Below are 25890 nucleotides of genomic sequence, written 5' to 3' on the forward strand. Positions count from 1 at the left end.
TGCATTCATATACATGTTTTTTTTATTTCTGGCTATGCGAAACTTACAAACATCTTCCTTTTCAAGAAATTCAATTCGAAAAACAAAATGAATTCCTAAACACAACATTAATATTTCCACTGATATTAGGCGAATTTTGTGTTAATCACGTCGTCCTGAAAAAACACAGTCCCTTGGAAGCTTCTTGTGTGAGTCTCCTCAGCGTATTTTTACTCTTCTGTTCTCTATTGCTATTCAAGTACAAAAGAAACAAAATGTCAACTAAAAATACTCTTGGACCCATCGAGAAGACTTGCTTATCAGGATGGCGAGATGTGATTGGTTAGAGGCAGTAATGGCGAGATTTGATTGGTTGAAGGCAGTGATGACGAGATGTAATAGTGTGAAGGCAGTGATGACAAGATGTGATTGGGTGACTATAGTGCTGGCGAGATGTGATTGGTTGAAGGCAGTGATAACGAGATGTGAATGTTTGAAGGCAGTGGTAACGAGATGTGATTGGTTGAAGACAGTGATGACGAGATGTGATTGTGTGGAAGCAGTGGTAACGAGATGTGATTGGTTGGAGACAGTGATGACGAGATGTGATTGGTTGAAGGCAGTGATGACGAGATGTGATTGGTTGAAGGGAGTGGTGGAGATGTGATTGGTTGAAGGTAGTGCTGGTGAGATGTGATTGGGTGAAGGCAATGATAACGAGATGTGATTGGTTGAAGGCTAATACCTCATGATCTCTGTGCGATCACCGTGTCCTAACAGCACCATAAGTAAGCAGTCACTTGGCAGAGATTCAGCAATAGAAGCCACTCTTGCATCTAACTCGTGTAAGACGGACTGTTGCAAAGTATGAATCAATGAACGTAATAAAAAGCAAGCATTATTACCAAGGGAGTCATCAATCTATTTATAAATGCAAGACCTCAAGATAAAATTTTCATTTATTTCATTTTAAATTATTCTAATGTATTTTGATTTAATTTCATTAATTTTATTTACCTAGTTAAATTTAATCTAAGTTAATCGACTCCAAACGGCTAGGACAAAAAGATCATTATTTCAACAATTACAAAACTACCTACCTCAAATTTCCGAGATTTATTAGTATCTAGAAGAGAAAATAGAACAACTGAAGCATAGATGGATTTGAGTAGAGTAGTAAAGAAATAAAGGAAGCTTGTACATATGTTGTTTGTGGTCATTTCCTTCTGCCCTGATAGAATACACGACACTTTGCACTAGCTAAGGCAGTTGGAACAGAGGGGTAGCAAATGGTTGTTCGCTAAATTAAACCGTTGCAAAAATGTTCCAAATGCTCGCCAATGTTGAACAGTCTTGCTCAATTGCTCGTTTTCTAAAAAGAAAATAGATTTCTCACGGCCACTTAAGAAAAGCCACGGGGTGCCTTTCCTCTGTGTGGTCTGACAATCTTTGTTCCTACATCCCTTGGTCTAGCAGATCTTTTTTCCCCTGTTACCAAAGATCCTTTCCTTTTGATAGTTTCTTCTGGGCTGTTCTCCTTTGTACATTTTCTTTAGATCGATCCTAGGGATTCCCCAAAGAACTTAAGGTTTTAGAAGTCCGCCGCGTTAGGATTCTCCACCACATCTCTACCCCACCACATCCAACAAAACCAACCATTACCACCCATACGCCACACTACCTCGCCTCACCTCACCTCACCCAACCCAACACTACCTAACCCAACCCAATCCAGTCCACCATACTACACCCCATACTAACCAAACTGTCCCACGCCACCCAACAAAACCCAACCCAACAGTCAGCTCCGCCCAAAAGATCCGAATAGGTAATACCTTTGTGAAAATCTTCAGCTGCGTGAAAATGAACCCAAGTAAAATCTGATTTGTTAATCTGTTTCAATGCATGACTTTCAACCTGAAAAACAAAAACAAAATGTATACAATAAACAAAATAAGCTGAGTAGAAATGTGGAGTACTCTAAAATAGGCTCTACAACGATCAACTCTTAAATATAATAAGATCATTGTATATACACATTGTTTACTGTCCTGCGTGTTGATTGTTTACGCGCATTGTGTTCTAATGTACTAGATTGTTGACGAAAGCATGTTGATTGTTTACGCGCATTGATCTGTGTGTTCTAATGTGCTAGATTGTTGAGGTGCGAGTGCTGAATGTTCACGCGCATTGATCTGTGTGTTCTAATGTGCTAGATTGTTGACGAGAGCATGTTGATTGTTCACGCGCATTGATCTGTGTGTTCTAATGTACTAGATTGTTGACGAAAGCATGCTGAATGTTCGCGCGCATTGATCTGTGTGTTCTAATGTGCTAGATTGTTGACGAAAGCATGTTGATTGTTTACGCGCATTGATCTGTGTGTTCTAATGTGCTAGATTGTTGACGAAAGCATGTTGATTGTTTACGCGCATTGATCTGTGTGTTCTAATGTGCTAGATTGTTGACGAAAGCATGTTGATTGTTCACGCGCATTGATCTGTGTGTTCTAATGTGCTAGATTGTTGACGTGCGAGTGCTGAATGTTCACGCGCATTGATCTGTGTGTTCTAATGTGCTAGATTGTTGACAAGAGCATGTTGATTGTTTACGCGCATTGTGTTCTAATGTACTAGATTGTTGACGAAAGCATGTTGATTGTTCACGCGCATTGATCTGTGTGTTCTAATGTGCTAGATTGTTGACAAGAGCATGTTGATTGTTTACGCGCATTGTGTTCTAATGTACTAGATTGTTGACGAAAGCATGTTGATTGTTCACGCGCATTGATCTGTGTGTTCTAATTTGCTAGATTGTTGACGAGAGCATGTTGATTGTTTACGCGCATTGTGTTCTAATGTACTAGATTGTTGACGAAAGAATGTTGATTGTTTACGCGCATTGATCTGTGTGTTCTAATGCGCTAGATTGTTGATGTGCGCGTGTTTATTGTTCACGGGCATTGATCTGTGTGTTCTAATGCGCTAGATTGTTGATGTGCGCGTGTTGATTGTTCACGGGCATTGATCTGTGTGTTATAATGTGCTACACTGTTAAAGTGCGCGAGATGATTGTAGACGCTCATTGTTCTATGTATGCTTATGTGCTAGATTGCTGACGTTTGCGTGTTGATTGTTTATGCGCATTGTTCTGTGTTCTAGTGTGCTAGATTGTTGCCGTGTGCATGTTGATTGAGTACTCGCATTGTTTTGTGTGTTTTTATGTGCTAAATTGCTGACGTGCGCGTTTCGATTGTTAGCGTATAGCTTTAGCTGTTCTAATACGCTAGATTGTTGACGTGCGCGTGTTGATTGTTTTTTTGCGCATTTTCTGACATAATAGTAGATAATATTCCTATTTGTACATGCTCACTCTTTACGTTACCTGTTCATCGGATGAACATATTATAGTGTGATGTCCGCCCGCGCTGTGGGCCTTTGCAATGCCAGGATAGTCAACAAATGAGCCTGTTGGAAGGGTATACAAAAACAATTTAACGGCATCAAGAACGGCGCGCGCGCTCACGAATTGCTGAAAAACGGCGTTGACATCCGTAAACGTGAAAATAGGGAAAATGCAGTACTAGATTTTTCGTCACATGTTATAAGGACGCACAGACAACCAAAAAGACAACGTTTCAGTGACAATAAACGAGCTGATACGCAAGCAGCAAATGTTGTTCGTGGCACTTTTAGAATTAAAATTGATTTTCTATGTTGAAGAATGTGGCCCTCGAGTAACCATTCAACAGTATTAAAAAGACACTCCATAAAAACTACTCCATATCGTAGTTACCTCATAACTATATTATTTTACAAGTTAATTAACCTGTACTAAGATAATACTTACACGAGACACCGCTATTTGACAGCTTGTGCAACAAGCTGTAGATAAAAAGTACTATTATACTCAATTCATATTACTGACAAGTAGCATTGTCGGCATAGAATAGGGAACTTGCGCTAAGAGATCACGTGACTGTTAAGGTGGCAAACTAGCGCGCGCTCAGGCTTTTAGCGGCAAAATAACAGCAACAAAAAAGCTTATTCAGCGCTTACGAAAAGCCAGAATTATTTTCTTTCAAAAATTGTTTAGTTTCATTTAGATTTTTATTTTTTTTTCGTCGTTCTCTCCTGTGACGGGAGCAGTCATTTCTGATTTTTTTTCTTTGACTGTTTTGAATTTTCCACCCTTAAGGTATATTCAAAGCCCTATGTGATGTGATGTGCGGAGTTTATTTACGACCGGCCTAATGTCGTTCTTTAAGCTGTTCACGTGCCATAACTAGAACTAGAAATTCCTATACAGCGGCACTTCTGCTAAGTGCACACCTTCGATTCGGAGGCACAGGGACGCTTAATCGAGCCTGGCCGTTTTTATAGAAGTATCAAAACACCGCCTTTCAGTGAAAAGCTTTTGACTTTAAAATATCGAATACTACTGTATACTATTGGTCTATATTATATTATACGTTCAATACGAACATACGTTATTTCTTATTCTTCTCTTTTCTTTAAAAACGTTGCCTGCGAATGTCACCAACCAGTCTCTCCCCAACTTACCACTCTCTATTTATTATTGGTCGACCAAAAAATGGACCTGTCACAACACATAACAAAACGTTAAACAAAAGTTTAAGAGAAATATCCTAAAGAGAATGGGGTATGTGATCAATCACACTTTGTTTAACAAATGTATTATAGGCAAAACTTTTTCTTAATGCCAGCTCAGGGACTCCATAGACCTCAAGACCCCCATCCATTACCCTTTCCAGGAGTTTAGAAGACCCTCTCCATTCCCCTCCTTCCAGGAGTTCAGAAGACCCCATCCATTACCCTCTTCCCAGGACTTCATAGACCCCATCCATTCCCCTCTTTCCAGGAGTTTAGAAGACCCCTACCATTCCCCTCTTTCAAGGGGTTTAGAAGACCCCTCGATTCCCCTCTTTTCAGGACTTCAGAAGACACCTCAATTTTAACTCTTTCCAGGAGTTTGGAAGTCCCCCTCCATTCCTCTTTTTTCAGGAGTTTAGAAGACCCTCTCCATTTCCCTCTTTCCCAGTACCATTGTCAAGTTTCAGCTTGACGAGTTCCATGCAAGTCGAGGCGTCCTCAATTGAGCAGTGCCCTGATTCACCATCCTGGACTCTTTTTCTAAAGAAATTTAAAGACCAATAAGTTGGTTTCTTTTTTTTATCTATATCATATATTGAACGTTTCTATTTCACGTTAATTAATTACATAATTGGCACTTCAAATCCTGTTGTCAGAAAAGTCCCCTCTTGACCTTCGTTAACTTATGTAAACTTTACTTATGTATAGATAACATCCTAAAAATGCGACGCGCTACCGTGGCCAACTTGACAGTTTTGTGAAGTAAGCCAATAGGGATGTGAGAAGCGTGCTATCTGATACGACGCGCGCAACCGTTGTCACCTTGACAGTTTTGTAAAGTGAGCAAATAAGAAAACGAGAAACATGCTATCTGATACGACGCACTCTACCGTGGCCAACTTGACAGTTTTGTGAAGTAAGCCAATAGGGATGTGAGAAGCGTGCTATCTGATACGACGCGCGCAACCGTGGCCAACTTGACAGTTTTGTGAAGTAAGCCAATAGGGATGTGAGAAGCGTGCTATCTGATACGACGCGCGCAACCGTGGCCAACTTGACAGTTTTGTGAAGTAAGCCAATGAAAAGCAATAACTCAAACCCTCTGACATAACAAAGTCCGTTTGTGCCGACACACGAAAGTGTTTACAGTTAGAATGTCGAGACTTTACTGAGGGTGGCCACGTAATACAGTAAAAATCCAAGTGTAAGAACCTCGTTATCATTCAAGTATCACAAATTCACATTTAGGGAAATTAAACTCAAGTACTGTAGGTTCTTAATTTTTTTGTACGCCTGTGTCGCAGCAATATGACGGCTACTTTGCCATTGCGCTTTTAAATAGTTTACCTACTTCAATACTGTATCTGTAATGCTATTTTTATAGAAAAACAAAATGTTTGAAAAATTTCATACTTTTGCTTCATCTTACATAAGTGACCAAGAAACAGGTATTAGGGAATTAAAACCAAACATTTATGCCGTTTAATTTTTTAGGTTCTATGTACACGCGGGGTTTTAGGGTAATGCATACGGGGTGTTACATACTTTAAGTAGGTCTGTGCTAGATACCGTAGAGCCGGCTTGTAAAGTGCACCTCTCCCATCACCATAGACCACAGCCGTGTCAATCACGTGATCATACGCCATCTGAAGCACAAATATTTGCTTTTAAAGTCAGCTTGTAACCTGGCTAACCAGTTTGTTGCTTGTCGTTAGAGTCTTATTACAGTCAACTCTCACCTTACGGACACCTCAATACTACGGACACGTTATTACAGTCAACTCTTACCTTACGGACACCTTAATACTACGGACACCTTATTACAGTCAACTCTTACCTTACGAACACCTCAATACTACGGACACCTTATTACAGTCAACTCTTACCTTACGGACACCTCAATACTACGGACACCTTATTACAGTCAACTCTTACCTTACGGACACCTCAATACTACGGACACCTTATTGCAGTCAACTCTTACCTTACGGACACCTCAATACTACGGACACCTTATTACAGTCAACTCTTACCTTATGGACACCTCAATACTACGGACACCTTATTACAGTCAACTCTTACCTTACGGACACCTCAATACTACGGACACCTTGTTATAGTCAACTCATACCTTACGGACACCTCAATGCTACAGACACCTTATTACAGTAAACTCTTACCTTACAGAAACCTAGCTACAGTATCACGACCACCTTGTAACAGTCAACTCTTAACTTAGGGACACCCCACTTCTACGGACACCTTGTTAAAGTCAACTCTCGCCTTACGAACACCTGGTCTTACGTGTTTATTTTTCATGCGCGCTAATATCTTTGCTTCATTCACGAAAATCAACCTTTATGTACATACCTTGAGAGCCTTCAAGTCACACTCCAATGAGTGCCCAGCCACGATGGCTCCCGGTGGTATAATTGCCTGCAACTCTTTCTGCACATCTGCAAGCTTCACTGTGACACCATCCAGCATTTCTGCCGTGATCCCACTGTACCTTTGATTAGAAGAATATATATTATATAAAACCAAAAAAATATAGAATATATATAGAACCTTAAACAGTACAGAGTAACCTCAATACTGTGTACAACTATTTACTAAAGTGACACGCACTACTGAGGCCACCTTAGCCATTCTGTTGCATAGACCAGTAAGGATAAGACTGATTGAAATCACTTGACCCCCAGCATGGTTTTGAAATTTTTCCATGCACATCAGGACAATAAGAAATCCTCCTTTTATAAAATTTGTGCCAATCAAATATGCGATATGCATCCTAATTGGCTAAACTTTGTATAGGTGGCAGTATAAAGACTCTGTATCCGACTTGCTTGGCAAGTCATTTTTTTGGTTTAACATTGAATATCGAGATACAGTATAATATTATTTTGGAAAATATATCATAATCAATTATTATTTAATGCTTTACCTAAAGAATACGACCGTTTTTGTTGTAGAATGGATTGAATTTTGTAGTGATTGCCTGGATTTTGTTTCCTTCTGTACTAAAACGCACAGCTCATTTGCGTTTATTGTAATACAGTTATAACTAACTTTGTGTTGTAGTCAATGATGGGCCTGTCTGGCTTCACAAAGGTATCATACAGGAGAGTACAGTCCTCTTCCACAACTGAGACTCTAGTTAGCTCCAGGCCTTCAGAGGTTGTGCACTGCAAAAAATATAGAGTTTTAGCAGGGGAAACAGTGACGGCTTATGAAAGATGCAAGCGGAAAAAAAGTAACCTAAACATTAAGCACTCAATTCTAAATTCGTTTAGAAAAAGTTAAAGTAGATATAAGATTAAAACCTTATTTCTACTTCTACTTCTAAATTCAGCTGTGTTTTCAGCACCAACGTCCCAGTCCACTCCATTTATAATTCATTAACTCATTGTTGCCATTTGTTTAATTTCCACTGCAGTCAGTGTATGTCAGCATTAAATTGTTCCAGGCCTCTATGGCCAAGTTGGGTGCCAAGGCTTAAAGCTGAAACCTTCACTAAATGTTTTTTGTGCCAAAAATTGTGTGATTATATCTGGCATGGGTACAGTATTTATAGTAATTATAATTTATGTTTTAATTAAATTTGTGCTCTGTGCAAAGCTGAAATCATAAGAGCTGTGTCGTTTATTTGAGATAAAAAAGCACAATTGCATCCTTCATTTGGTTGTCAGTACTGTGGCAGAGTTTGGTGCATCCCCCTTCACTCGAGAATTCCTGGTCTGCTTTTGCAGGGATAAGTGCCTTTACTTCCTATCAAATATTGATGCCCGAGAACACAGTCTAATACACACCATTTCACAATCAATAGCAAACATTGGTGTCAGCTCTTTTGATGGCTGGGTATTTCTATCTTGCTTGCCATTGGTGGATAACCAGACATATCCACCGGTGTCCTTCTCTGCGAGTTTCTTTTCATAGCACATGGATGGGTAGTCATTCTCCTTGAGTTGTTCTTTTGTTAGCGTGCACCAATCTCTCCCATGAGACTTCTTGGACTCCTCTGAAAAAAAGGGTAGCATTTAAGGGAGGCATGTCATGAAAGCTTCACATTTTGATTGATGGTGTCAAAAATAGGATACTGTATTTATGTATGTATGTGAAGACAGTTTCTAAGTAAACTTCAATAAACATTTATCTCAACATGGTGGATAGCCGCTCCTGGATGTACACAGGGTTCCCATTCATAACACAGGGTTACCATACAGGACTTAAAGTAATACTACATTGTACTGTCAATACATTTAATGGCTGTATTTGCATTCACAGAGGCCTGTTGTACAGTAATTCAAAGGTTTCATAGGACAAAATGTAATGACATTAAAATTCAACATTTACCTTCAAAAGCCTGTTGCCTCTCAAAGTTTAACTTCTTGGTTGCATTTTTGGACAACGGCACATATAAAAGGGTGTTATGCGGAAGCTCAAAGCCTATATTAGCACCAGATGTCTTTGTGGGTGTGAACTAATAATCAAACAGAAGGTATTATTAATTATTTCTTTAGCAACTCTAGTGTATCCCATAAAGAAGATCATATCAATGGCTTATTCTGTCCCACATGGAGTAGTAACTTCCAGTGTATATATGCCACACATGCCTACACCAGAAATTTCAAGATAATAAAGGGTATACTCAACATTCTTCAATACACACTGTCACAGCAGACAGTATTTACTGTACATATCAGATAGTACCTACGAACATTAATTTGTTTTCATAACAAGCAGCCGTGAGTGCGAAAGATGTCCGACTGGAAAAGATCAAAATCTGAATTCTTAATTTCCTCAGCTGAGAAGAAAGATTATACAAAAAAAAAATATGTTCCTTACATCTCCCTCAGTTAGCCTGCTAGCTGGCTCTCATTTGGAGTAAATTTGGAAAATGTTTTGTCTTTGAAAACTGGAAATCCTGTGGTGCAAATGGCTGAGGTGCACTGGGGCGACAAAATGGAAATCCTGTGGTACAAATGGCTGAGGTGCACTGGGGCGACAGTGTTCCCAAGAGAGCCGGCTGACGGGGTATTTTTTTTACTTACCATTGGAAAGTTTTTACTCATAAATGGGAAGCAGTCATTATGAGTTTGGAAATCATCTTGACCAACAGCACTCAACAGAACAAACACTGTCTTCTTAAGGCTTGGTGATACCATGCACCAGGGTGGGGCTTTGTTGTGTTCTTTCATATGAACATGCAGGATTAGCTCCTGGAGGTCCCTTATCTTAAGCTGGGATGCCTCAGCTCTTTCTCCTCCTTTACCGAAGAATTCCTTGAGCCTCAGTTGAAATGGTTCAGTGTGGGCAGTGATTTGCTGCAAGAAAGAGAATTGGATTGTTGGACAACCCCCGTCATGCAGGAATTTGAGGGGGAGAGGGGAAGGGGGCAAGGGGTGTTCATTTTGCAACAATACTGTATGTGCATAGTTGTGATTAGAAAAAAAACACATTGTTCAGTTTAAACTACGCATGATGTAATGAATGTATTAAGAACGTCAATTCCAGGAGAATTGAGGAACACAAGCTTCTAGTAAGCTCACATACGTTCAACAAGTCAAATTCAGGGCCGAGAAACAGAAAGATAATATCCATGTCTCGACAGGGAATTGAAGCCGTTTCAGCAGAGGTGAGAATCCCCATATGCTGATGCGCTAACACACTCGGCCACCTGTGATTCCCTTATGGCATCAAAACTAAACTCTTTAAAGTGTAACATATACAACATACATATACAGAACCAGTTAAGAGGTGGTAAACTATGTTTTGGCCATTACCCAATTGATTGCATATGCAGTACACACAGTAAGCTACTGTATATTAGAAAAAGTGAATCATACTGTACCTCCTCACTAGTTTTCTGTGACATCTTTTCTTTTTGGTCTTTCTTCTCTTTCCTTTTTTTCTTCTTTTTGGATTTAGCTCTCTTTTGAGGCTCTACTGTATATGTTGCAAAAGAAAAGACATATAAATACTAAAAAAAATTCAGCAAATTCAAACAAAATGAAAAAGAGAAAAAAATATTAAACCTGTTGAATCAATGTCCGCACCACCATTATCACTGATTTTCCTTTTCAAACTTGGTGCATCAGGTTCCTAAAAACAGGGGTAAAAAATCTTAAAAGAGCTTATCTCCTCCTTTCCATCCAATGTCTACATCTCTCTTCAGATGTACAGTATATCATTCTGAACCTACAGCATGTCATATTGGACTTCACTAGTACCTGGTATAACTAGAAAGACTACAGACAAGCTGTAGAAAAACTAGATGGTTTGCGTCCACGTGGTGTAGACAACCTATAAATCAACACAAGGTTGAAAGAGTATGCTGTGAATGTCTGTAAAACTACAGCATACTTTTTCAACCAACAAAAAAGATTGTTTTAAAACATTTCAAAAAGGTCTATGAAAATATCCCATTCACATAATAACTTTCAAACATGTGCATATATTTATTTGGTCCTCTGTTGTTTTCCAACTGTTATTATTACTTTGCTTTCCCAATTTTCTCCACTAGCCTGCACAACTACCACTTTATGGGCCTTTGTATTATTGTACCCACCACACTCACAGATCCCTCCTCATTGCCGACCCCTGTTCATACTCATAGCCAACGCAACCCTCTACCTATTCTAGCAATCTGCTAAACCGCATCATGCATCCTGTTGTCCCTTTCTCCATCTGCCGGAGGTTGCGTGTTTGCTACCCCTCTTCACTCTCTGTACAGTATGACACCAGGATTATTCAAGAAACCTTTCTCCCAATGTTTTGAGAGAGAGGTTTCGCTTTCAAAAATTTAAAAGATCGTTACGGCACTAATGTTTCTCTGACTAACTTCAATAAACTCGCCTCTTGTATTGCCTCGGAAACCTCCTCTTCCTGTCCCATTTTCCGCGGTTTGGTCATGTTAAAAAAGTTTCCTCAAGAAAGAAACAAAAACAAAATTGTGCATTGCGATATGGCGGCCATGTTGAATGTGAAAAACGGGGTAGACTGGAACTAAGCACAGGGCTCCCACCACATGTGTATAATACTACAACGATTATAAGCCTCAAATCTTAACAAATTTCTAGTGCTAAAACAATCAATTAAAAAATCTCAATTGATGCTTTATTGAGTTTTCCCAGAGCCTTGAAGTATTTTTTTAGTATAAAGTCGGGTTTCCTGTGTGGCGAAGAAAACGAAAGCGAGGCTGGTAGAGCAACAAACAAGAAAAATGGCGGACGGTGTTGGCTAATGCCATTCTCCTAATAAATGGAGCGCTTGGATGCTCAAGATCTCAGCCGATTAAAGCCTACCTTGGCGGCTGGCTCTGTCTGTGTTGTTCTTTTTACGTTTCAATTTTTCAGGTAAGTCACCTTAGATTTTCATTAGATGAGCGTAGATTCCCGCGTCTGCCCTAACGGTTTATACCGCTCTGACAGGGCGGCCTACGTTGTTTTGATTTAGTCACGGGATATCGTTAGTATTACTATCGAGTTTAATATGTTATTTATTTCTGATAACTCGCCCACATTTTTTCCCTCCCGGAACATGGCAGCTCATTTATTATGGGCGGATACATGAGGGGGGGGGGGGGGGGGGGGGGGGATTTCGTGGATATCTAACCCACCCCATTTTTACAGCCCTTTTTTTCCATGAATAACAACTTAAGTAACAAATGCTCTAAATGCCGATCCCTTTAAATTATCCTCTATATAACGATATGCATCCACTCCTGCTAATACAAACTGGATCTTTTTTTACTTACTCTCTCCTCCCCTTTTTTAACCATTTTTTTATTGTCAATACATTATAACATACAGTCTATAAATAGAGAAATTAAGAACTAATGCCCCCCTTCCCCTTCTTCTCTCTCTCTGGCAGATTTTGGAAATACAGTGCACTCATTCTTAGTAAACGGGTACCAATGGCCAAAAAAAAAGTTGGAAAATAAAACTTGTTACACTAGTTTGATAAGCAATCAACATTTTGGAGAATTATTTGTCATTTAAGCTCCCAAAACGACCCATCAATATCTTTAAAGGCAAAAAAGCTACACAAATTTATATATGCCTCGGTAATCAAGCTGAAAAGGAGACTTTTCCATGTCCATTTCTCAAAAACACACAAATACAAGACCGTTTAACCAGTAAAATACGCCTTTTTTTATTATTTTTGTGGCAGTAGATGAATTTTGTTGAATATAAACATCATAGAACACCGTAGACTCGTCTTTATATTGTCACAAATTTTGTTTGATTTAAGAGTTGAATCTATGTTTTCAAAATTATTAAATTGTTCTTCCTTTAAGTTTTTCTCAATACAAAATTAGAACGTCTTGAAATATACACCTACATTCAATTACTACCATCAATATCAAAATATTAAACGCAATAAAGTTGATTCTGATTTGATAAAGCAATTAAACAATATATGCTGATTGGAAATGGTAACGTAAATGACATGTAAAGTAACGTATATGACCTTCTCAGTAGGATACACGATGCAACTCTTTACTTGTAAAATTTTGGTCAAATTTTCGCCTTTTAGTTATCATTAAAGGTTCTGAACAATAACTTGGTCATATTTATAATTTCTTAAACTTTTGCTACTAGTAACGTAAATGACAGTTTTCACATCCAAACAAAAAGAATCGTTTAAATGCTTTCAAGCGCTTAACTGTAAATATATATATATATGAAAATACTTGGTTCTACTTACAGGTGATTTTAATTTGATATTTGGTGCTTCGATTTGAACCATCGTTTTTCTAAAACCTCTATAAAAAACGGTAACGTAAATGACACTAAGGTAGGCGGAAGCGTGCCTCAACGAGCTCCAGTTTCCGTTTTACTACTTCGGGTGGGCGGCTCGATGACACATAAGATCATGTCCCTCTTGATCCAAATAACATCTTCGCGGGCAGGCCATGTGAAGCTGAAAGATTGAAGGGTAGTGCCACTACGTGACATAAAAGTCACGAGAGATTCGCCGTCCTCCTGGTCGATCTGCTGTACTTTGCCAACATACCAGTCCCCTTCGTAAGCGGCAGCGACAAAGTCGTCTACCTTTAGAGCGAGCTCATTGCGTAGACTCAACGCACTGGGTTTAGTGAGCATGGCGGCTTTCCATGCACAATGGCTATCCTTTGGGCTGGAAAGGCAGTCGGGACAGTAACACGAGGTGACACGAGTGAGAACGGTGTGTCTGTCCACTGCGCATATGGCATGCATTGACATTGTGCCAGGGACAGTCTGTGTGCCATTGTACTTGTCCAGCCTTGCTGATGCCATTTTGAAGTCATCTGTTGAGTAGTAAATGTAGGTCACACTACTTTGATATTCGGTGGCCCAAACAAAGAAGCTGTGTGCATCGTCAATAACGACTTTGCCTGACCGCACCGCCTCGTCAGCCATCCGCTTGGCAGCTCCCCCGACACCATCACAGGGACCTTTTCCGTGCCCCGCTTCAAAATAGTTCCATCTTGCTGGGACTCCGAACTCTTCCTTGTGGTTCGCGACTATGGCGAAGATTGTCTTGTTTCTGTATTGTGATGTGGGACTATCCGTCCAATAGTGTACAATGGCCAGGTCAGGGACAAGATCCTTCAGGTCTTGATTCAGTCTCCCCAAGATGGCATACACGGCAGCTGCATTATGCGAGAGCTCTTCCGAAACAAAGGCAAAGCTCTTGTGCTCGAGGTCGTCTTTGCCTTCTGCCTTGTAATATACCACTACTGGATGTAGGGAGACCATAGTGGTCCATACATTCCAGTGAGCACTTTGCACTTCCTCGCAAGACTGGCAGTTGTAATTCTCGGCAAAGTCCATTTGAATTACAACATGCCCAGCTTGGAGGTTGCTTTTCAAACGCCGGTGTTTGGATGCTGGTGTGTAGTATTTTTGCACTCGGATTGACTCATTTTGTTGCCAATTTGAATCTTTCCCTTTTTTTCGTTCTCTGTAGGCGCGTTGAATCTCTGCTCTTGATTTTCCCATTTTGAATGCTTCGAATAAAACAATGACCATAAGATACAGCAATTTTCACAAAATTACAGAAAACTCATTCTGAAAGCTTTTTTAATTCTAAATAGTGGTCATTTGATCCTTTTTTAAGTAGTCCACCAATTGTTAACTAGCGTGCCTCATCCATAATACTTTGTCAATTACGTTACTTTCAATGTCATTTACGTTACCACTGGCAAAAGCATGTGCTGAGCCTCACTATTCTAGATATTAGCTAATGCGTATGCATTAGTGCCTTTATCAGTCATTTAGCTTCACACAATACCATAGGCGTGGTATCTTACCTTAATTCTGCTTTTCGAGAAGTGAAAACCAAATTGAGTTTAAAAGTGAAGATAGAGTTGATACTTCTACCGCGAAGGTCATCGAAGGAAAGACTTGTATTACAGCTTGTTGGGCTTTAACTAAAACGTTAGATATCTTGGCAATTTAATCCTATACAAATTATCCTTATCTCACTAGTGTGTGTGCACGTGCGCCCCATTAGACGATAGTACGTAAATTCTATTGTCATTTACGTTACGGTAACGTAATGTGACACTAGCATTTGTCAAGCTACTGTCTCTTCACGTTTCAACCAAATTAGATTATTATTTTTCTTTAAGATATTACTAAGGTCGCTCTGCAATGTGACACTGCTAACAAGACCTCCTAAGGTCTTAAAGCTTGGCAGTTGTGACCTAGATTGAGTAACGTAAGTGACAGTGCAGTAAAATTATTGCCAATTAGCTGGCATGAAGTGATGATTTCTTGAACACTTTGATTTTTATGAACAGTTCTTAATATTGGTTTGGGTCTTTGAGCCTTAAAGTTGTTATAAATATGTTTCAGGGCTTCTGTACGGATATACAAGAAATTATATTTCGATTTTTTGTGCCTGGTAACGTAAATGACCCAAATCCACGTGACACTTGGATCACGGTCCAGTGTGTTGAGCAAACCAACAACGACAACCGTAACTTTAATTTAGGTGAGTCCTGAAACATGTATCTCCAAATTGTGACACAATTTAGGCAGCAACTACAGGCAGAACATCTCAAGTTTTCGGTTTAAACTTTGTTTTTTATTCTTGTGACATATGGTTTTCGTATAGCGTTACATGTTCAGAGGTCAATATTTTGTAGTATGTCGAACTTTTTACACAGAAAACTTAAAACAAAATCTCCCATAGACCCAAACTCTTCGCAAAATCACACATCTCTCAAGAAATTGCGCCTAAATACAAAATGTAGAGCTATATATACGTGTGACATCAATGGTACCCGTTAACTAAGAATGAGTGAGTGGATCACAGATCTGTCAACAATTTGGGCGTGAATTTTGACTGCTTTGATGATCCAATTTCGTATTAAACACATTGACCCCTCAACCGGCCTGTACCGGCTTTGGGAAGTACCCACAACCCAAAAAATTCATAAATGCAAAATAAACACAACAAGATGAAGATACTCAGGCATCAGTCTAAGGGATAAATGGTCTTGCAGATATGCATCCTACCAAGGTGTTGGCATCTACTCTTTAGCCAAATAATAGCACAGGTTCTTTGACAAATCTCAAATCGAACAAAGAGAGAAAAGCAGAATCACCCCTCTCAATAAAACGCTCAAAATACCACACAAGGGAGAGAGATCAGCAAACACAGCTCAAGACACAAATAGATACCTTTATTCTGATCCTCCAGGTACATTTCCATGGCCTCAAAACACAATCTCCACTCCTTGAAGGATTGTACAGCCACGAAGATGTCTTTATGTATTGCAAAGCATTCTGGGAGATCCAGGGGAAAATTCATGAGGGGAGGGCCAGTCAACACTCCTCTCCCCAAAGTCAGATGGTTTTTTATAAGTCTTTTCACCCCGAAGCCAAACAAATCAATTCCAGGTCATACAGACCCAGAATAGCAGTGTAAACAATTTTGCAATCAATTTGGTTTCAGAAAAGACAGCATTTAGGAGAGCTGTGGTGATTCATTAGAAAATTATTTTCTCATCCAGGCAAAGCCAAACAAGAAAAAATCATGAATCCACCTTTGCTTGCAAATATCCATAAGCAAAGCACTCAATTATGCCCCAAAAGACTTCATGATGTCCTGAGACACTCTCCTAATATGCTCATAGCTGTATTTTTGATGAAAAATACATGCAACCATCGACTTGTGCTGGCTTCAGCACAACGACGAGGGATTAAAAGTGGGGACCGCAAAGCACTGTTGGAAAGCTTGGATACCGCTGACTAGGTGCAGCTGTGTTTGACTTTGACGGGCTGTATAAAACTCAGAATAGGGGGGAGGTATCTGTTTTCAGTCTGTTTTTTTGTAAATTCAGCTAAAAAAAGCCAGGAAAGTCAATGGGTTAAAGGAATTTCAACCGATGCTATTGTTTATCTGTCAAACCATGTGGATCTTAAAGTATCCACGGATTTGCCCCGAAAATGTAGCTTATCGGCGGATTCACGTACCCCTATTCACCCTCCCCCTTGAACTATTGACTCCTCCCCCTCCTGCTTGTATCTATATTGTTGGCAGCTTTTATATTGTTCTATGAGTGTTGATGAGAGTTCTCTTTTACAGATGTATTCCTCTTGTCATCGCATTATGGGTTCTTGCTTCAGGGATAGCAGCTGGTTTTGTATTATTCAGGTACAGCACTGCCAACAGCTTTTTCCACTTTTTTCATATTTAAAGTGTTTTAAGGAATCCTTGTGTTGTTTCTGCAGCTGTTTTCCTCGTTTGCCTTGTTTGCTGCTGAACATTGAGCCAAGGATTTGGGTGAGTCCTTTAATGAAAGTGGGGTAAAATATTTAAAAAAATACTTTATGCTGTAAATTATGTGATTTATTGATACTTCTCCTGTACTTTGTGTAGGTTAAATATGAAGATGATGACAAACTTCTCACCCCTCAAGGATGTACAATATGTGGGAACCCCCACTGTCAGAGGCACAGGTATTTTTTGTTGTCGATGTTTAGCTGGAATTCTAAAACTAAGCTTCAATCAATTAGAATGTCGGAGAAGGGCCTCCACAAATTTTGTAGGAGAGCAAGCATTAATAAATGACCCCCCCTATTGCCACAAGCCATATCATTACAATTGAATGACCCCCCTATTGCCACAAGCCATATCATTATAATTGAATGACCCCCTATTGCCACAAGCCATATCATTATAATTAAATGACCCCCCTATTGCCTCAAGCCATATCATTACAATTGAATGACCCCCCTATTGCCACAAGCCATATCATTACAATTGAATGACCCCCCTATTGCCTCAAGCAATCTTATCACAACACTTGTTTTATGCAGACCTGAAATTGCGCTGGTGAAAATTCAGCCATGGCAAAACTTGAAGATTCCAGAGTCTGTCGATAAGGCTATCGAAGAGGTTGGTACCTACATTAATCGTTATCATGTAGTATGTGGGAAATGGTTGTTCAGACTAATCAATCTACTAAGAACATACAGTAGGTGTTTCTCAACAAGTCTCAGTGTCTGAATTTCACTTTGTGATGTGTCAAAAGACAAAAATTCCACACATATTTTTTTCTTGGAGTTGTACTGTATTTTTTATGACTGTTATAAAATAGAATACCCTTTTCTTGTAGGTTTAACTTCAACCTCCAGTAGGATGGGGGGGGGGGGGGTGACAATGAAGAGGTGCCAAAAATGGCAATGGAGAATTTCATTTGATGTGTTTTTTTTCTTCTTCTAGTTTCTGGATCTTGTGCTAAAGAATTTTGTTTACAGTTGGTACAGGTATGTTTATTACGCGCTAAATCACGCGGGATTTTGCAATACATTTTTCTTAAAAAATCAAAATTTTGCGGGATTCTTTACTGAATTACACGCTAAATTACACGGAATATCAGTTGTTACTCCCAAACTACATTTTGTACCGAAGGAAAGCACGAAATAACTTGAAAAGGTTATTTTTTGCGTGAAAATATCTTAGGCAAGTTTTCATTGGCTCCTAGCCACCAACCAATTAAAAAAAGGTATTTTATTATTATTTCTAGGCCTTCGTGGTGTAGCAAAGAACGCCTAGTCATTTTATTTGTTTTCGAAATTCAGTTCGAAACATCGCACTCTTACGAAGAATATCTCTTTTTTTACGAGTAACCTGTGCAATTAAATGTTTTGTCTTTCAAATTTTAGCCAAATTACTCGGAAAAAGCCAAATTAAGCGCTTCCGCACAAGCGCTTAATTCCAGAAGCCCTGTATTGTGGGAGGTACATGGGGCCACTGTATCAATAGTCAAAACACATTTTGTCAATGACACCTCCTCGGTATACTTAATGCTTATTGATTGCTTAAAACATCCATTAACACTTTAAAAGGTAAGAAGTAAACCTTGTGCCAAACCTTATGAGAAAGTAAACCTTGTGCCAAACAAGGGTTTCATACTGTAGATGACCTTTAAGCAATGAAGTGACAGATCACACTTTAGCATTTATTACCAACCACTTTCTGGTTGAGTGCTGATAAAACTGATATAACGTTTATGTAGTCATCTTCTTCAATCTTTTAATGGATGAGGAACATAGGCCCCTGTGGCCTTACTTTTGTTTTGTAGTGAAGTTAGCAGTGATGAGATCTGTGTTGATGAGCTAAGGACAAGCTTGAGATACATAACATCTGTACTACTACGAAGAGCCCGGAAGGTATAACTGACTACTTGGTTGGCTTTACAAAAATTCTAAGTATACTGGCCTAACCAGTCTACCCTCATTCTTGCTATAAAATCGTGAAAACCCTTATCAACACTGATGTGAAATTTGAACATAGAAGATAGAAATATTACTTATATATAGAAATATTTCTAATATTACTAATATTAGAAAATAAGTTTCACTAAGATGATTAAAAAAATTTGAATAGGAGCATTCTTTGAAAATAATTGCCAAGAATTTGGAAAAAGTCAATCTGTTTCCCGTCTACTGTCCACTTAAACAGACTTAAGTTACTGATAACTTGGTTTATTATTATTATTGTTATTATTTTGCTAGGTTGATATCCCAACTCTGGTAACAGATAGACTAATCAAGGAAGGATTGAGACATTTTGATAACTACATCAAAGCAAAAGAGCGTGGTAAGTGTGTATTTTGAAGCGTGTCCATAGTTGTGAGAGCTTAGCTTGCTAATCTTACACCAATTTATGTATTCCAGTTCTATCATCTGATTATAAAGAAGATATTCAGACGGCAATCATGGATGAACTAGCTCCCAGCATGCATTGCGCCATGTATAGCCGCCATGCAGAGTTGCAGTACCTGAGGAAAATTGCAGAATCTGTGCTGCCGCAGCTTTTGCCTCCACAGTCCTTGCACTGCAGGTGATGATGATGATAACAATGGCCATGATGATGATGGTGGTGGAGGTGATGATGATGATAACAATGGCCATGGTGATTATGGTAGTGGTTATAGCGATGATGGTGAAGGTGATGATGATGATAACAACAGCCATGGTGATGATGGTAGTGGTTATAGTGATGGTGGTGGAGGTGATGATGATGATAACAATGGCCATGATGATGATGGTAGTGGTTATAGCGATGATGGTGAAGGTGATGATGATGATAACAACAGCCATGGTGATGATGGTAGTGGTTATAGCGATGGTGGTGGAGGTGATGATGATGATAACAATGGCCATGATGATTTTGGTTTGTGGTTATAGCGATGGTTGTGAAGGTGGATGGTGGGAGTAGATACAAAGTGGTGATGATTATGGTAAAGTGCTGATGAGGAATAAGATGAAAATGATATTGATAATGATGTTGATGCTGGTTGTGTATGGTGATGATGATGATGATGATGATGATGATGATGATGGTGATGGTGATGGCGATGGCGATGGTGATGTTGTTGATGATGATGATGATGATGATGATGAATATATAGTTGATGAGGACAATAATAATGATGATTAGAGACAATGTTAGTATTATTAAGGATGATAATATTGGTGAAAGGATTGGTTACTATGAACTATGAATGATGTTATACAATGTGGTGTGAGTTGCAGAGTTAACAAAAGTATGATTTTAGGAGTCTAATGTCTTTGCTGAGAGAGCTTTTGTCTGGAGCTGTTCTTCTAACAGCAATGGATAAGCTGTCAGATCCAGTAAGTTACCAAAATGGTGCAAATAGCACGTTCTGGACAGAAAGTAATCACGATGATGTTTTGGTTTAACTAAGGAAAATTACATTTTTTAGTCCCCCCACGCCCCTTTTAATAGAGTTAACATTATGCAAATGAACCAAATGGAAGTCAATGTCATCTGCAACCAAAAAAAAAACAAAGAGACTTCCCCAGGACAAAATATTCTAGCCTTGATTTTGCAATAGTGATGGTGGATGATTATTTGATGATGATATGGCAAGAAACATGGTGTTAATGGAATAAGTACAATATGTCATTGACAAATGGAAGTGATGGTGGTGCATGATGAGTGATAGTGATGAACATTTCCTTTTTACAGGACTTTGTGAACAATTTGTGGTTGGTGTTTTTGGACAAGAATCCAGTAAGTAAATGTTTATTAACTGTTTTTATATGGTTTATGAGTAACTGTATGATAATCATAATCAATTCAAGCATATTTTTTTGGTGATGTGTTCTATTGAATGTTACATGAAATTTTCAATATTTGACTAGACATAGCGAAATGGTGTACTTATCAGCACACAGCATATATTATCTCTCAGGCTACACATAATTGTTTTATGGTCACAAAATAATTGTATTTGACAAATTGCTTTAAAAAGTATTTGTGGTGATTTGGTACATCACTTCACTAGGACTAGTCATATATTCTATTTCTTTAACTGCTTTTAGATGGTAGCCTCCTCTGAACTGCCCTCTGATTTGGTACCAATCTTGTCCAAGTTTAGTCGACCCAGAGCACCAATGAGAAACTCTGTAAGTAGAATCACTATATAGCTAGCCAATCAGGAAACCCCTTAGTAAAATCATTTGTGAACCAATCATTTAAATAGTAGTTAGAGCCAGGGCATTGAAAAAAACCTATAATTAAAACGAACCAATCAAGAAATCTGTACATAAGAAAAAGAATCAGCAAATCGGCAAGTCTTTAAGAAAAAGGATTAGATTAGTTTACCAATCAGGAATGTTGTATAGTGAAAAAAAAAACAATCACAAGATCCATGCTCGAATGATTAATGAACTAATTAGAAATGTTTATTGTAAAATACAACAACCAGGAAAGTTATTTTTAGGAGTGACCAATCAGGAAATGTGTTTGGCAAAGTGTCTGCAGGCATAGAGCAGACATGGGGGAGTGTATCTAGACCTGCTTGGTGTATCTAGACCTGCTTGGTGTATCTAGACCTGCTTGGTGTATCTAGACCTGCTTGGTGTATCTAGACCTGCTTGGTGTATCTAGACCTGCTTTGTGTATCTAGACCTGCTTGGTGTATCTAGACCTGCTTGGTGTATCTAGACCTGCTTGGTGTATCTATCTAGACCTGCTTGGTGTATCTAGACCTGCTTGATGTATCTAGACCTGCTTGGTGTATCTATCTAGACCTGCTTGGTGTATCTAGACCTGCTTGGTGTATCTAGACCTGCTTGGTGTATCTAGACCTGCTTGGTGTATCTAGACCTGCTTGGTGTATCTAGACCTGCTTGGTGTATCTAGACCTGCTTGGTGTATCTAGACCTGCTTGATGTATCTAGACCTGCTTGGTGTATCTAGACCTGCTTGGTGTATCTAGACCTGCTTGGTGTATCTAGACCTGCTTGGTGTATCAAGACCTGCTTGGTGTATCGTGGTTTCAGGATAAATTGTTGACTGGAAAGTGTTTTGTTTTCTTTCAGGCTCTTCATTTATCCCTGGCTGATATCCTGCACACACAGTCTGTTTTATTTCCATTCATGCAGTTCATGAGAAAAGAAGCTGCGTTAAATGTGCTTCAATTTTGCCTTACTATAGGTAAAGTTCCATGCAATTATGATGAAAACAAGGCGCTGTGTGTTTGTACTATTACTGAGACACATTTAAAGCATATTTCATAATTACCCTATACGATTTGACTCGAAAAGAGTGTTTTAGGTCAATTTGGATATCCATTCTACCATACCCACATTAAGGGGGCAGAGTTGTAGTCCTCTACACAGTCGTTCTGACCTCTGTCACCAAGACCATGTCCACAATGAAGAGGCAGGGGGTTGAGTCTTATGCTGTTGTTCTGACCTCTGTCACATTGCACACAGGAGACTAGCTGGGGTAAGGTCTAGCCAGCCTAAATCTCCTCACCCCTTTTGTACTGACCACATTATTAATTTGAAGTTTCAACTATTAATAAGTACGCATTGATTTTAAAGGCAACCTTTTTTTCAAGAGGCCAACCCATGTTCAGTGAATGGCCAGCTTACCTAGTCTCAAACTATCAATTTTCTCACTTTGACAAGTACGCTTTATTTGGCTACTTCCATTAAGCAGCCAACCTCTATTACGCTGTCACTTTTTACAGTCTTGAGGGTGGCCGCTTAATAGTGATGCCACTGTATTGTCATTACAATCTTACATTATAAACGTTTGTGTTTCAGAGGATTTTAATAAGCGTTTTTTCGCTCCTGACCTTACTCAAGAAGAGGCAGACTCCTTGTCGAAAGAGGTAAAAAGTCAACTGAAAGATGTTAGTTTGTGCAACTTTATAGACATTTTTCGGTATTTTTTTTAATTATTTGATTGTATGATTCAAGAAAAAGATCCGTTACACTTGCCCCATACCCCTCTAGACACAGACTTCTCTCAGAGGACTCCCCGCAAACAGGGGATTTGCGCTAAGAGATCACGTGACTGTTAAGGTGGCAAACTAGCGCGCGCTCAGGCTTTTAGCGGCAAAAATAACCGCAACAAAAAGCAACTTATTCAGCTCTTACGAAAAGCCAGAATTATTTTCTTACAGAAAGGGTTTAGTTTCATTTGAAGATTTTATTTTTTCGTCGTTTTCTGGTGTTACGGGCGCAGTCATTTCTGATTTTTTTAAATATTTTCTTTTGAATTTGTCACCCAGAAAGGTAACGTGACCTCTTAGCGCAAGTCCCCTATTCGACCCTCCAGAATTGGCCAGGTACAGTGGTAGTATGTGAAAGAAAACGTCAAATATCGACATTGCAACAACCCCTCCTAATCCAAATTTAAAATCTTTCCGTAAGGAGAATAGTTCTGTAACACATAGCGTGAGATTTTTTTACTTACATTATATTATTGTTGCTGTCTTTCCAGGCACAAGAAATGTTCAAGATGTATTTTGAGGTTAATGCACTGGATAGGATAAACTTTGAGCCCAATATTGTTGAAGGTTTAAAACAATGTAAGTATCTCCCTGGATTGACCTGTAGTATTGCTAGAATTCAATCCTACGATTTTACTATTTCATGTATCTCCCTCTCATTGAGAGCATCTCTCTCTAACTGTGTTATTTAGTATTTTAGTATTTAAATCCTTTGGTTTTACTATTATACCCAGCTTTGGCAGCCCCTGTCAACAAAATGGAACGACTAAAGATGGCCGCGCTTTTATCCAAGTAAGTACAAGCTATAATAAATTATTTGAAGAAATTTCAAAGTTGTCATAAAAAATAAATTTTCATACGTACATTTGATCGAAAGCTTTCCAAAATCAGCCGTTGAAAATGTACTTAGTTTTCTGCTAGGATGGCAAAATGGCGTCTACTGTACGTGCACATGAAGGCTGTAAAAACGTATAAGATCCCTCGATGAAACTATTCCAGGCATGAATGTGTCTTTGGTCCTTCTAAGGTGTTGCCGAAAAGTGAGGCTATGGGAAGATTGATAAGACACCCTTCCCACAATTTCGTGTTAGCCTTGGTTTAGTTGCACCCTGCCCCCCCCCCCCCCCCCCCCTGCGTTCTAAACCACCCTTTACCACAATTTTTTATCTTTAGACGCAGACAATTGATAACTTCAAGATTTTGTTATCGTTTTCATAAATTGAACCGCCCTTTGAACAATTCTTGATAAACCACTGTAAGTAGCTAGCTTTCCTTCCACCCCAAACCATAACACTGTCGATGTATCATGATTTCTTTTTGTAGGGCTTACGAACATGCGTATAACCTTCTTGAAGGAACGTTCATCCCGATGTTTTACCAAAGCGACGACGTAAGTTGATACTCAATCTACTCTACCGTGGCATGTTATTGTCTGGGTTCCCATGAACATCCCCATAATTCGCTGACGATATCGTTTTCGGGTGAAATTTAACGCACCCTAAGTTGGAAATGAAAATGCGGTAGCAGGGAGTTAAGCCAAAGAAGTCTAACTTTTTTAAAATGCTTTGGTAAAGATACTTTAGATTGTTTGGCACATGAGCCCCCCCCCCCCCCCCTCTTTCCCTAAGATTTTCTTTGCCATGCGCCTGGATAAATTCGTGTGCCTCAATGCAAATTAAAAGATAAAAGATTTAGTAACACGAAGTAAAAAAAAATTTATTTGAAAAAAAAACATAGTAGTAAGAACATAGTAGCCTAAATTCTCAATAAGCACAATTTATAAGAAGATCTTTGCTTGAAAAGGTTATAGGAGTTTGTTTTTTGTTTTTGTTTAATGAACTTGGCAGCAAAATTGTCTTTCTGTTTCCCTAAGAATAGACGGCTCTCCTGCTTACGGGGAGTAATCTTTGCCCTATTCTCAATCTTAAAAGTATTATTCATCTCTTTCCTCTTTAGTATTTTTCACTGTTGTGTGGTAGTCGCCTTCCTGCTAAGCCCCTCCCCCGACCAGCTGCGAGGTAGGTTAATTTACGTAGTGACAGGCCGATACTGTCACGTGACACTAGAATTGTCACGTGACGTAAGGGGAGAAAGAGAGACTGATACTATCACGTGACACTAGTCCTTTGTCAACCTTTGTCGTTTAATCTTAACTGATTGTTTGCAGAGCTTCCAAAAAGAAATTCGACCCTCTAGCAGATTTATCCAAGCTTGCAGGAAAGATTCGAGAGAAAGTGTTTAACCCTACTAGAGGTACTGCCATCCATCCATTTAAGCCATCCAGCAACATCCGCCTCTCTGTAATCATTTGGCCTGCGTGTTTCTATAAATAACAATTACTTCAAAAATTAGCTCTGTCTCCGGTCCCCTGACTTGCCAGAAATTTCTCCACCAGTAAGGGTAGCGATGGTTAAATACGAGACTTGGCGAGACTTTAGTAAAATCTCTTCCGGTCTCTTAACAAACCGAGCCCGAGCTTTTCAGGTCTGATAACTTGCTCGAGGTATGTCATAAACATGA

The 25890-nt window shown here is 39.1% G+C and overlaps 2 protein-coding genes across 5 annotated transcripts in view; one reads left to right on the forward strand and one right to left on the reverse strand.

Moving 5' to 3' along the window:
* LOC5514481 (small RNA degrading nuclease 5) lies at nucleotides 1-11625 on the reverse strand. 4 transcript variants are annotated; one of them, XM_048719658.1, is made up of 17 exons: nucleotides 11448-11625; nucleotides 10628-10694; nucleotides 10444-10538; nucleotides 9644-9916; nucleotides 8946-9072; nucleotides 8402-8610; nucleotides 7662-7777; nucleotides 6963-7101; nucleotides 6138-6238; nucleotides 5044-5132; nucleotides 4542-4578; nucleotides 3829-3863; nucleotides 3364-3446; nucleotides 1815-1896; nucleotides 1080-1105; nucleotides 725-834; nucleotides 1-230 (listed from the first exon to the last, which is right to left on the reverse strand). In XM_048719658.1, the coding sequence occupies exons 1-17, from the start codon at nucleotides 11502-11504 to the stop codon at nucleotides 146-148; spliced, it is 1731 nt and encodes a 576-aa protein (XP_048575615.1). In that variant the 5' UTR covers nucleotides 11505-11625; the 3' UTR covers nucleotides 1-145. The 4 variants fall into 4 exon arrangements, with proteins under 4 accessions (XP_048575615.1, XP_048575617.1, XP_048575618.1 ...); XM_048719660.1 differs by having other exon boundaries at nucleotides 11434-11625; XM_048719661.1 differs by lacking the exon at nucleotides 11448-11625 and adding an exon at nucleotides 10823-10871.
* The window catches only part of LOC5514479 (sorting nexin-14), a 22785-nt gene continuing 8517 nt past the window's right edge, over nucleotides 11623-25890 (forward strand). Inside the window, exons 1-19 of the mRNA XM_048719657.1 lie at nucleotides 11623-11947; nucleotides 17175-17243; nucleotides 17321-17372; nucleotides 17469-17548; nucleotides 17909-17987; nucleotides 18315-18358; nucleotides 19177-19264; nucleotides 19610-19694; nucleotides 19772-19937; nucleotides 20656-20731; nucleotides 21090-21134; nucleotides 21446-21529; nucleotides 22448-22562; nucleotides 23180-23247; nucleotides 23862-23949; nucleotides 24105-24162; nucleotides 24694-24760; nucleotides 25327-25388; nucleotides 25538-25623. Of these exons, the coding sequence (XP_048575614.1) occupies nucleotides 11853-11947; nucleotides 17175-17243; nucleotides 17321-17372; nucleotides 17469-17548; nucleotides 17909-17987; nucleotides 18315-18358; nucleotides 19177-19264; nucleotides 19610-19694; nucleotides 19772-19937; nucleotides 20656-20731; nucleotides 21090-21134; nucleotides 21446-21529; nucleotides 22448-22562; nucleotides 23180-23247; nucleotides 23862-23949; nucleotides 24105-24162; nucleotides 24694-24760; nucleotides 25327-25388; nucleotides 25538-25623 (1507 nt within the window). The 5' untranslated portion in view covers nucleotides 11623-11852. The remainder of the gene's footprint in view (nucleotides 11948-17174; nucleotides 17244-17320; nucleotides 17373-17468; nucleotides 17549-17908; nucleotides 17988-18314; nucleotides 18359-19176; nucleotides 19265-19609; nucleotides 19695-19771; nucleotides 19938-20655; nucleotides 20732-21089; nucleotides 21135-21445; nucleotides 21530-22447; nucleotides 22563-23179; nucleotides 23248-23861; nucleotides 23950-24104; nucleotides 24163-24693; nucleotides 24761-25326; nucleotides 25389-25537; nucleotides 25624-25890) is intronic.

Source organism: Nematostella vectensis, chromosome 12 (assembly GCF_932526225.1).
Source record: "Nematostella vectensis chromosome 12, jaNemVect1.1, whole genome shotgun sequence".
Classification (NCBI taxonomy): Eukaryota; Metazoa; Cnidaria; class Anthozoa; order Actiniaria; family Edwardsiidae; genus Nematostella; species Nematostella vectensis.

Excerpts from the sequence above, each read along its gene's own strand:
- LOC5514481 (XM_048719658.1), bottom strand. The coding sequence starts at position 11,504 with ATGACCAAACCGCGGAAAATGGGACAGGAAGAGGAGGTTTCCGAGGCA. Across the intron at positions 5,133-6,137 it reads CTAGCACAGACCTACTTAAA|AAAAAGAGTCCAGGATGGTG; the intron begins GTATGTAACACC and ends AAATTTCTTTAG. Across the intron at positions 231-724 it reads GATCGCACAGAGATCATGAG|CAATAGAGAACAGAAGAGTA; the intron begins GTATTAGCCTTC and ends GTACTTGAATAG.